Source organism: Anomaloglossus baeobatrachus, chromosome 1 (assembly GCF_048569485.1).
Source record: "Anomaloglossus baeobatrachus isolate aAnoBae1 chromosome 1, aAnoBae1.hap1, whole genome shotgun sequence".
NCBI lineage: Eukaryota > Metazoa > Chordata > Amphibia > Anura > Aromobatidae > Anomaloglossus > Anomaloglossus baeobatrachus.
The window spans coordinates 787,506,812-787,519,093 of NC_134353.1; the positions used below are offsets into that span (position 1 = coordinate 787,506,812).

At 48.4% G+C, this 12,282-nt stretch overlaps 1 protein-coding gene across 2 annotated transcripts in view; it reads right to left on the bottom strand.

Annotated features, from left to right (window-relative positions):
- The window catches only part of DMXL1 (Dmx like 1), a 330,551-nt gene that overhangs the window by 160,350 nt on the left and 157,919 nt on the right, over positions 1-12,282 (bottom strand). For both annotated transcript variants that reach the window (XM_075324980.1, XM_075324981.1), the window contains exons 22-23: positions 5,887-6,052; positions 5,430-5,685 (exon numbers count right to left, since the gene is read on the bottom strand). In XM_075324980.1, coding sequence (XP_075181095.1) covers positions 5,430-5,685; positions 5,887-6,052 — 422 coding nt within the window. The remainder of the gene's footprint in view (positions 1-5,429; positions 5,686-5,886; positions 6,053-12,282) is intronic.

Here is a 12,282-nt window from a genome sequence, read left to right on the forward strand (position 1 = left end):
TAACAGCACAGGGGAAACACTATCAAGGCAAAACATCAGGCGAAATTAGGCGAATCTGCGAGGACCTGGGGATTACCTTGGAGAAGTATCCTGAATTGGAAATCCATAGTTCAACATCTGCGCTCCAGCATCTTCCAGAGCCGTCACCCTGGCACAGCGTCATACCGAAGGCCCAAAGGCCTAGACGCAACGCGGCACAGAAGCTCCAGATGAACTCAGAAAGCAAGGCCTGTGAGAAGACCTAGGCTCCAGCCTACTATTGCCTAACATTGTTTATGCGTGTTGAAAGAATGAAGTCACACTAGGGGCTCTATACTTTCTGCTCCCTCTTGATGCGTATCTACTCTTATATAGATGTTGAAAATGTTGTTATTGTTGTCTTTAACATTTTGTTCTTTATCTGATCTTTTCTCCACCTCCCACCTTTTCTGCTCCCCTCTTTCCCAGCTCGGTCGTTGGTCTGGTCCATTCATCCCACCGGAAAAAGAGTCATACTTCTGCAACCGTCACTATGCAGACACAACATAAGGTATTTAATGTGACAAGCTTTAACGCTCATGGGTTGAATTCCCCCATACCAAGGGCACAAACTTTATCTAATTTTCGCAAGAAACATATTGACATTATCTTTCTACAAGAAACACATTTTTGCAAAGGCAAAATTCCTAATTTTGAAAAAGCATACTATAATACGTGGTTTCATGCCCCCTCTCCAAACAAACGGACTAAAGGGGTGTCGATAGCGCTAGCCAAGGACATACCCTTTTTACCCCAACACGAGGTAATTGACCCGGAGGGCCGGTTCATTTTTGTTAAAGGCCTATTAGCGGGATCAATGGTAACGATGGGAAGTATTTATGCTCCAAATGTCAAGCAGGTGAGATGGCTGCTTTCCACACTCAAAAAATTCAAGACCTTTTCGGAAGGCATTCCAATACTCTGTGGAGACTTTAATGTAGCCCTGGAACCAAAATTAGACTCAACCTCAAAAAAGAGCCACATATCACTCAGGGATCTTTCTCGAGTCAAAACTGCTCTCCTCTCTTTATCCCTGACTGATGTCTGGCGACTACAACACCCAACAACCAAAGATTTTACCTTCTTCTCACACCCCCACAAATCATATCACAGGATAGATTACATTTTTTTACCTAGGTTTATACTACCTAACGTCACTGACACAATAATCCAATCTACGCCACACTCTGATCATAGTTATGTCACGGCAAGTTTCACACTACAGAAGGCATACCTGATTCACCGTACATGGAGGTTAAATGAGTCGGTTCTCTCCTCAGAAGACAACAGGAAACGTATTTCTGACTGTCTCCGCAACTATTTTGCGGAGAATAAGACACAAGACGTCAAAGCACCACTTCTGTGGGAAGCACATAAAGCGGTCATAAGGGGAGAGCTGATTTCCATTTCCTCACACCTCAATAAACAGAGGAAACTAATCTTACAAAATCTATATGAAGATATAACCATTTTGGAAACCCAACACAAAAAATCTCTATCTCAGCAGACTTTAGAATTATTGACTGCCAAACGGGTGGCACTGAGAGACATACTCAACAAACAATCGGCCAAGTTACACTTAAGTTGGAAAAATCGCATATTTGTACATGGGGACAAGGCCTCCAAACTTATGATGTCACTAATCAAAACAAGACAAGCCCGCACGTTTATACATACACTCAAGACGCCACAGGGACACCGCACTCAGGATTACTCACAAATTTCAAATGAATTTTTACAATTCTATAAGAGCCTATATCAATCCCGGCCAGAAGAGTCAACAACAGACAACGATAGGAGGAAACGCGGCATACATAACTACCTAACTAATCTAAACCTCCCGACACTTTCCAAAGCACAACAAGAATCCCTGGTAAAGCCATTTACTCGTGCTGAGGTTCAGTCCACCTTGTCCAGATGCCCCATGGGAAGAGCGCCGGGCCCAGATGGCCTACCAACCATATATTACAAAAAATTCTTTGATATCTTGGGGGACCACCTCCTGGCAACATGCAATGCTCTACTTCTGGGTGATTCTATTCCCAAACAAGCTCTGGAAGCTCACATATCATTAATTCATAAGGAAGGGAAGGACCCGGAAAGCTGTGGAAGTTATAGGCCCATCTCGCTTTTGAATGTGGACCTAAAAATCTACGCAAGTTTAATCGCTAACCGGGTTGCGGACATCCTTCCTGACCTTATATCTCCGGAGCAATCCGGATTTATACGGGGAAGAGAAGGGAAGGATAATGCGCTACGCTTACTTCATCTAATGCAATATGCTAGGACTAGGAGCTTGCCCCTTGTGCTCTTGGGAACGGATGCCGAAAAGGCATTCGATAGGGTGGACTGGACTTTCCTGCGGGGCACGTTGGAGGCTTTTCATTTTCCCCAGACTGTCATACATGCAATACTACAGATGTACACGTCCCCCACAGCCAGAATCAAAATAAACAACACGCTGACTGACCCCTTCGACATCAAGAATGGAACCAGGCAGGGCTGCCCCTTGTCCCCCCTACTCTTTGTCATGGTAATGGAGCCATTGATATGCTCCATCCAACAAAATCAGGGAATTGAGGGGATTAACCTACAGGGGATTCACCACAAGTCTGCCGCCTTTGCGGATGACTTGTTGGTAGTAATGTCCAGACCGGAAAGAGGCTTCCCTGCCTTCATGAACACACTAGAAGAATACAGCCAATGGTCCAACTTTAAAATCAATCTCTCTAAATCCGAAGCACTGAGTCTAAACATCCCGAGCAATGTCATCAAACATCTCCAGAAGTCGTTCCCATTCAGATGGCCAAAAAGCCACATTACCTATCTCGGCATCAAAATAGGGAAATCCCCCAAATCACTCTTTGACCTAAATTATAAGTCTCTCCTTCCCAAACTCACCACACAAATGGCCTCATGGAAAGCGCCTTTTATCTCTTGGATAGGCCGGAAAAATCTCGTTAAAAGCATCGTACTTCCAAAATTTATATACCTCTTTCAAATGTTACCTATACTAGTCCCCAAATCTTTTCTTTCTCAGTGTAATTCTTTAATTTCCAATTACATCTGGAACAAGCACAAACCAAGAATTAATTTCCATACTTTATGTCTCCCCAAGGACAAAGGGGGAATGGGACTCCCTAACATATCCATATATTATAAAGCTGCTGTCCTCTCTAGAGCAGTAGACTGGGTCAGATGCCCTCCGAATAAGCTGTGGACGACAATAGAGGAACACCTGGCCCCCTCCCCCTTACGAGCTCTTTTATTCGCCCCCCCCTGTCAGGGAAATAAAAGATTCTGTACCAACGAACTGACTAGAACACTTCTAGACAACTGGAACCGAAACATAGAGCTCCTGGCCCCTCCTCTTTCACCTCTTACCCTAATCTCTGATATACTAGACTCCAGCCTGAATCTCGCCAACACCGCGAAATCTCCATATCTAAGTAATGCAAAGATCCCAGCGATAGATCTCCTACAAGACGGTTCTTTGGTCTCGAGGCAGGAGATGGGTGAGATCCCCCTCCTCTCCAAACTCACATTCCTCCACTATATGACAATAAAACGCACAATTCAACCATTATTGCCACAGTCCAACCTCACTAGACCCTTAACCACATTTGAATCACTTTGCTCGCAAACAAGGCCTCCTAAAAAAGTCTTGTCTCGCTTATACAACACTTTACTTACAAAGGAATTGGTAGTAAAAAGAGCTTATATATTGAAGTGGGAAAAAGATCTGAACACCACATTTACTGACGCCCAAACGAGCCAAATTTATGGTTCTTCACATGGACCTTCATGTTGTGTGAGGGTTCAAGAGAGTTCCTTCAAAGTAGTTGCGAGATGGTACATAGTCCCGGACACAGCTGCAACTTGGCAATCTGCCTCTTCAGGCCTCTGCTGGAGGTGTGAGGGGGATAGAGGAACGTATCTACACATTTGGTGGACGTGCCCTCGTCTCCAGATATTCTGGAGGATGGCAATCCAGCTAATTCTTGATCTTACAAACAAAGGGGAGGGCCCAGAACCCATGCATCTGCTACTAAATTTCCCACTGTGGCCTAATGATAAGGCCTACTCGAAACTGGTGTCTTTTGTGAGCTCAGCCTGCAAACTGCTGATTGCCCAACTGTGGCGCACGACTAAGATAACCACCATATCGCAGCTGTTGCTGAAAATTGACCAATTATACTACGCGGAGGAGCTCTCTGCCCTCTCACGACAACAATTATTCTTCTTTGGGCAAGTTTGGAAGGCCTGGAAAGACTACAAATCTAAACCTTCCTTTCTGACGGCGGTGGCGCAGGAGACGCCATAAAGAAGCCTGGGCCGTCTTCTCCTCCCCATTAGGGGACCGAGGGAGATGATGGCCTAGTTCTGATGAATATAGACATATGATGAATGGACCCTAGACCAACACCCTCTCTCTACTCCATCCTCCCCCCCCCCCCCACCCACATTTCTTCTTTCCTTCTCAAATCTCTTAGATCTTCTATTTCCCTTCCTAGGGGTGGACGGTGGGGGCTGAGAGGCCTTTTTCAGAACCATCAGTGGTTCCCCCCCCCCCCCTTCTACTTTCTGGTTTCCTCTGTACGTTCTCCCCCTTTTTCTTTTCTTTCTCCTTTCAATAAGAAAAAAGTTAAAACTGTTCCTCCTTTTTATAATGTCATGAGAGCAAGGCATGATATGGCTTGCCTTTCACTGTTTACCAGATATAATGACCTTTAATAGATCTGAGATTGTATCCAGCAGACGATATTTCGCTTGAAAAGCGGTGTAATGTGATTTAATGTAAGGTAGTTTAGATGCAATGCTAATAATGTCTAAGCTCTGTGATATGTGCATTCATTCTGTTTTTATTGGTTCAATAAACAAAACATTAAAACAAACATAGTTTTAATGTCTTCAATGTGAATCTACAATTTTTAGAGTCATGAAAATAAAGAAAACTCTTTGAATGAGAAGGTGTGTCCAAACTTTTGGTCTGTACTGTACGTGTGTATAGGTTGTAAAATCACAAGTGTATCCATACACTGTGATAGGGGGATCCAATTTAGAAATGATATGGAAGTGCTCTGGGTGGGCCAAAGCACTTCCACTGCTCAGCTCCACCGTCATATCTCTGCCACCCCACTGGATGATTGACAATTAGCGCTACTGCAGCATGTCAATCACCTAGCGGAGGGCAAGGTTAGGCTGAGAATGGAGCTGGCAGCCAGGGCAGTGCTGTATCCCGCCCAGAGAACTTCCAGCCTCATTTGCATAGCACTTCTAAAGCGTTTCTTCCTGCAACAGAGCATCGTTGTTTAATAAATGGATGACACATTTTCTCATGTCCTCAAAACTCAAACACACACATATTAACCTGGTAGGGAGGAGAGATTTCCTGTAAATAAAGTATTTACCTTCTTCATCTCTAAACAACTGTTTCAGCAGAGTTTCTAATGATTTTTTATAATTCTCCAAAATCCAGTAAGCCATGCTGCGCACAAAGGGGTCAGGATGCATTGATGACAAATTGGGCTCTCGGCCAGATGACTCGATACCAAGCACTCTCTTTTGCAAGATTGATTTATAAGTTGAAGATTTTTCAAATTCAGATTCATAGAGTCTGGATATCACAAGAGCAAGCTGGATGTCATGTAATTTCTCAAGACAAACCTAAAAGAAAAAAAAAAAAAATAAAGAAAAAAACAAACAGTGAAACTTGACAAAGTGCAGAGCAGTTCATGTAATACAAGCAGCAGTAATATTGCACAATCGTAATCTTATCCTTTTTATTTTACTGACAGATCTGATTTAATAAAAGATTACAGTACATTATAAATTCATAACAATATATCAAATCTAATTCCTTCAGACCTCCACGGCATCCTTCAAAGATCCAGCAAGAAGGAAGAAAGCGGCAGAGTGCTCAAAACGCTGTTTGCCGAGTAGAGAGAAAGCGTTCTTCAGAGCCGCTTTCCGCCATCTCTCTTCACTGAAGTTGTTTCCAAAAAACTTAGTCATCTTAGCGTCTTTCTGAGACCTAACATGAAAAAAGAGGGGGGAAAAAAGTAAAATTAGTAGTTTTCTCATATATGCATATACTATAAATAAGTATAAAAAATAGGCCTTTCTCTCTCGTTTATAACATTTTTTTTATACATGTGATGCAGAATTATTTTTCACAGGCAAAGACCTATTTTAATTTATACTCACTTATATAGCTCCATTAACTACCCAGTGCTTTATAGACATAATCATCACTGTCGCCAGGGGCGGAATGATCGTCTCACGACCGGGGGTTCAGGGGGCCCGAGGACCTCAGTGGTAGAGTGGCCTGCCGCCATTGGCAGTATGCCACTAACTATGTGGCCGATGAGTCGGTTGGAGGGGGGGGGGCACTGCCAACACTAGCAGCGAGACCCCCCCAACCCCTCTGAGGATTGCACTTTCAATTGTATCGGCCTCACATTTGCCAATATAATTGAACGCAATGATGAGAGGGGGAGCACAGCACTCCGACTCTCTCATCATTCTCCCGCTGTGCCTGCGGCGCTCTGACGTGTCAGCAGAGCGTGATGTTGTCACTACTGCACGCCGCTGTGATGAGATGTGCAGAGCAGATTGAAGCAGAGGGGAATGAGGAGAAGTGAGCACTTATGTAATTAATCATGGTGACTATGGGGGTGTATTAAAAACATGGAGGTTGCATACTACTACATGGAGGAATATTGGGGCTGCATGCTACTATATGGAGTAATATGGGGACTGCATATTACTATATGGGGGAATATAAGTGCTGCATGCTATTATATGGGGGAATCTAAGGGCTGCATACTACTATATGGGAGAATATAAGGGCTGCATACTACTATATTTGGGGAATATAAGGGCTGTATACTACTATATGGGGGTTGCACAATACTATATGGTGGAATATAGGAATTAGTCTATTCATGCCTAAGCTCACTGGATTTTGCTTCTACTGGATCTACTAGCCCTAGCCTGGATGTCTTCGTGCAAGCATCATGAAATCCAAATTTTGCACCGAGGCCCATCGAACTCTATTTATGCCACTGAGTGACGCTACTGAGGCTCACAATCTAAATTACCTATTTGGAGGGTGGGAACCCATCAAAACAAAGGGAGAACATACCAACTCCTGGCAGATGATCCATGTGGGGATTTGAACCCAGTACCCCAGCGCAATAGAGAAAAAGAGAATTTTGTTTACTTACCGTAAATTCTTTTTCTTATAGTTCCGACATGGGAGACCCAGACCATGGGTGTATAGCTTCTGCCTCCGGAGGACACACAAAGTACTACACTAAAAAGTGTAGCTCCTCCCTCCGAGCATATACACCCCCTGGATGACCAAATCTAGCCAGTTTAGTGCAAAAGCTGAAGGAGGACATCCACCCACAAGTAGAGATAGAGTAAAACCCGGAATAACCGGAACCTCTGTCTACAACAACAGCCGGTGAAATCACACGGAACAAGAACTGCCAACAGGCAACAGGGAGGGTGCTGGGTCTCCCATGTCGGAACCATAAGAAAAAGAATTTACGGTAAGTAAACAAAATTCTCTTTTTCTTCATCGTTCCTTATGGGAGACCCAGACCATGGGACGTCTCAAAGCAGTCCATGGGTGGGAAATAAACAGAAAACTGAGAAGTAGGCAAAACCTAACTTCACAAATGGGCGACAGCCGCCTGAAGGATGCGCCTGCCCAAGCTCGCATCTGCCGAAGCATGAGCATGTACTTGGTAGTGGTTCGAAAAGGTGTGCAGACTAGACCAAGTGGCAGCCTGACAGACCTGCTGAGCCGTAGCCTGGTGCCTGAAAGCCCAAGAGGCACCGACAGCTCTGGTCGAGTGCGCCTTAATCCCCGGCGGGGGAGGCACCTGAGAACATTGGTAGGCATCGCATATGGCCGACCTAATCCAACGAGCTAGGGTCGGTTTAGAAGCCGAGAGACCCTTGCGCTGACCTGTGGTCAGCACAAAAAGAGAGGTGCACCGCCTAAGAGCAGCGGTGCGTGACACATAGATCCGGAGCGCCCGCACCAAATCTAAAGTATGCAACGCCTTCTCAAAGCGATGCACACGGGCCGGACAAAGGGAAGGCAATGAAATGTCCTGGTTAAGGTGGAAAGGAGACACCACCTTAGGGAGAAAGTCTGGAGTCGGACGGAGAACCACCTTGTCTTGGTGAAAAACCAAAAAGGCGGACTCCGAAGAGAGCGCAGCTAAATCAGAGACTCTCCTGAGGGAAGTTATGGCCACCAGAAAGACCACTTTCTGTGAAAGTCGAAACAAAGAAACCTCCCTAAGAGGCTCAAAGGAGGGTTTCTGTAAGGCCGTGAGGACCAGATTAAGGTCCCAGGGATCCAGAGGCCGCCGGTAAGGCGGAATGATGTGAGGTGCGCCCTGCATGAAGGTGCGCACCTGGGCCAGTCGGGCGATACGCCGCTGGAACAATACTGACAGAGCCGAAACCTGTCCTTTGAGGGAATTGAGGGATAGTCCTAGCTGCAGACCAGACTGTAGAAAGGACAGGATGGTCGGCAAGGAAAATGGCCAAGGAGCATGGCCGGAAGAGCGACACCAGGACAGGAAAATTCTCCAAGTCCTGTGGTAAATCCTGGCCGAGGAAGACTTCCGAGCCTGAGTCATAGTGGAGATGACCTCGGAAGGAATGCCTGAAGCCGTCAGGATCCAGGACTCAAGAGCCACGCCGTCAATCTGAGAGCCGCAGAATTCTGGCGGAAAAACGGACCTTGTGAGAGAAGGTCTGGGCGGTCCGGGAGATGCCACGGCACCTCTACGGACAGAGGGAGCAGGTCTGGGTACCAAGCTCGCCTGGGCCAGTCTGGAGCAATGATTATGACCCGACGGCGCTCCATTCTGATCTTGCGCAGGACTCTGGGCAAGAGAGCTAGAGGGGGAAACACGTAGGCGAGACGGAACTGGGACCAATCCTGAACCAGCGCGTCCGCCGCCAAGGCCTGAGGATCATGGGAGCGAGCCACGTAAACCGGGACCTTGTTGTTGTGCCGGGATGCCATTAGATCCACTTCCAGAGTGCCCCACTTGCGGCAGATTGACCGGAACACTGCCGGATGCAGGGCCCACTCGCCGCTGTCCACGGTTTGACGGCTGAGATAATCTGCCTCCCAGTTTTCTACGCCTGGGATGTGGACTGCGGATATGGTGGACTTGGAGTCCTCCGTCCACTGAAGGATACGTTGAACTTCCAACATTGCTAGGCGGCTGCGAGTCCCGCCCTGGTGATTGATGTAGGCAACTGCTGTCGCGTTGTCTGACTGGACTCGAATGTGCTTGCCCGCCAACAGGTGGTGAAAGGCTACGAGAGCTAGGAGCACAGCTCTGATTTCCAGCACATTGATCGAGAGGGCTGATTCGGACGAAGTCCAAGTGCCCTGTGCTCGGTGGTGGAGAAAAACTGCTCCCCAGCCGGATAGACTGGCATCCGTGGTGAGAATCACCCAGGACGGGGCCAGAAAGGAGCGTCCCTGGGACAGAGAGAGGGGCCGAAGCCACCACTGAAGAGAGCTCCTGGTCTGTGGCGACAGAGCCACTAGCCTGTGCAAGGAAGAGGTCCGCTTGTCCCAACAGCGGAGAATGTCCAGCTGCAGGGGACGCAGATGGAACTGGGCAAAGGGAACCGCTTCCATTGACCCCACCATCTGACTCAGCACCTGCATGAGGTGCCTGATGGAATGACGGCGGGGCTTCAACAGAGAGCGCACCGCCAGATGAAGGGACTGCTGTTTGACTAAGGGCAGCTTCACAAGTGCCGGCAGAGTCTCGAATTGCATCCCTAGGTACGTAAGTTTCTGGGTCGGGGTCAAAGTGGACTTGGGCAGATTGACAAGCCACCCGAATTGAACAAGCGTGGCGAGAGTGAGCGAGACACTCCGCTGACAGTCTGCATTGGATGAAGCCTTGACTAGAAGGTCGTCCAGGTAAGGAATCACTGCCAACCCCTGGAGGTGCAGAACCGCAACCACTGCTGCCATGACCTTGGTGAAAACACGAGGGGCCGTGGCTAACCCGAAGGGGAGAGCCACGAATTGGAAATGTTCCTCTCCGATTGCAAAACGTAGCCAACGCTGGTGTGAAACTGCAATTGGCACATGCAGATAGGCATCTCTGATGTCGATGGATGCTAGAAAATCTCCTTGGGTCATTGAGGCAATGACCGATCGCAGAGAATCCATGCGAAAGTGCCGCACCTGAACATGCTTGTTGAGAAGCTTGAGATCCAGGATGGGCCGGAAGGAACCGTCCTTCTTGGGGACTAGGAAGAGGTTTGAGTAGAAACCTCTGAACCGTTCCCGGGCGGGAACCGGTACAATTACTCCGTTGGCCTGCAAGGATGCCACGGCCTGAGAGAAGGCGGCGGCTTTGGAGCAGGGGGGAGTGGACAGAAAAAATCTGTTTGGCGGGCTGGAAGAAAATTCTATCCTGTAGCCGTGGGAGATGATATCCCGCACCCACTGATCGGAGACGTGTTGAAACCACACGTCGCCAAAGTGGGAGAGCCTGCCACCGACCAAGGACGTTGCTGGCGCAGCCAGATAGTCAAGAGGAGGCTGCCTTAGTGGCAGCGGCTCCTCCGTTCTTCTGAGGACGCGGCTTCGTGCGCCAGCTGGGTTTTCGATCCTTGGCTGAGTTAGTGGACGAGGCTGAGGGCTTAGAGGATGACCAGTTAGAGGAACGAAAGGAACGAAACCTCGACTGGTTCCTGCCCTGGACAGGTTTCCTGGTTTTAGTTTGTGGCAAGGAAGTACTCTTCCCGCCAGTAGCTTCCTTAATAATTTCATCCAGTTGTTCACCGAACAGCCGGGACCCCGCAAAGGGGAGCCCAGCAAGGTACTTCTTGGAAGAAGCGTCTGCTTTCCACTCTCGAAGCCACAAGATCCTGCGGATCGCGAGGGAATTAGCGGAAGCCACCGCCGTGCGGTGAGAAGCCTCCAGAATGGCAGACATGGCATAGGATGAAAAAGCCGAAGCCTGGGAAGTTAAGGCAACCATTTCGGGCATAGAGTCCCTGGTGAGGGAATGCATCTCCGCCAGAGAAGCAGAGACGGCCTTAAGAGCCCACACTGCTGCAAAAGACGGGGAGAACGAGGCCCCTGCCGCTTCATATACAGATTTGGCCAGAAGGTCAACCTGGCGGTCAGTGGGATCCTTAAGTGAGGTGCCATCGGCCACAGATACAACTGTCCGGGCTGAGATTCTAGACACCGGAGGATCTACCTTTGGTGAATGAGCCCACTCCTTGACCACCTCTGGTGGAAAGGGAAAACGGTCATCAGAACTATGCTTTGGGAAGCGTTTGTCAGGACAGGCCCTGGGCTTGGTCACAGTGGCCTGAAAACTGGAGTGGTTAAAAAACATACTCCTTGCTCTCTTAGGTGAGGTAAACTGGTGTTTTTCTACCAGAGAGGCTTGTTCCTCTGACACTGGTGGATTGAGGTCCAGTACGGAATTAATGGACGCAATCAAATCACTAACATCCGCATCACCTTCAGTTAGATCAATGGGGTACATAGAGGTAGCGTCCGAGCCCACAGTAAAGGCATCCTCCTCGCCCTGCGATTCAGCTCGTGAATCAGAGCCGTGGGACGAGGAAGGAGAAGAGTCCCTGCGTCTCCGTTTAGGAGGACGGGGTCTGGGAACAGATGAAAAATCCTCTGTGAGCTCTGCATAGCGAGTCGGAGCAGCAGAGGCGCCCTGAGAAGGGGGCTGATGCATGCTCAGCAGAGTCCGGGACAGCTGTCCCATGGAGTCGGCAAAGGACTGGGAGATAACTTTAGAAAACGAAGTTACCCAAGCCGGGGGTTCAGCCACCGGGGCTGGAGCAGCCGGAGGGACCCCTGGGGAGACTCCAGGCTGAGGCACCACCATGTTAGAGCAGGCATCACAATGTGGATATGTGCTCGGTTCAGGCAGTATGAGCTTACATGCAGTGCATATAGAGTAAAGCCTTGCAGCCTTGCTCCTAGTGAGAGACATGCTGCTGAGGTGGAGGTTCTGCAGTAAAGATCACACTCCTTCAGAATGACCCCCAGAGAGTGTACAAGAAAGTCCACAACCAGAGGTTGTGGCTTACCAGACCGTTTTGTGTGCCCTCCGGATTCCACAGCTTGGACCCCCAGACAGATGCAGAGCTGCAGCAGCCAGCGCCGATCAGTGTGTAAACGCTGATAAAATGGCGCCGGAGTGAGGAGGGGGGGGGCGGGGT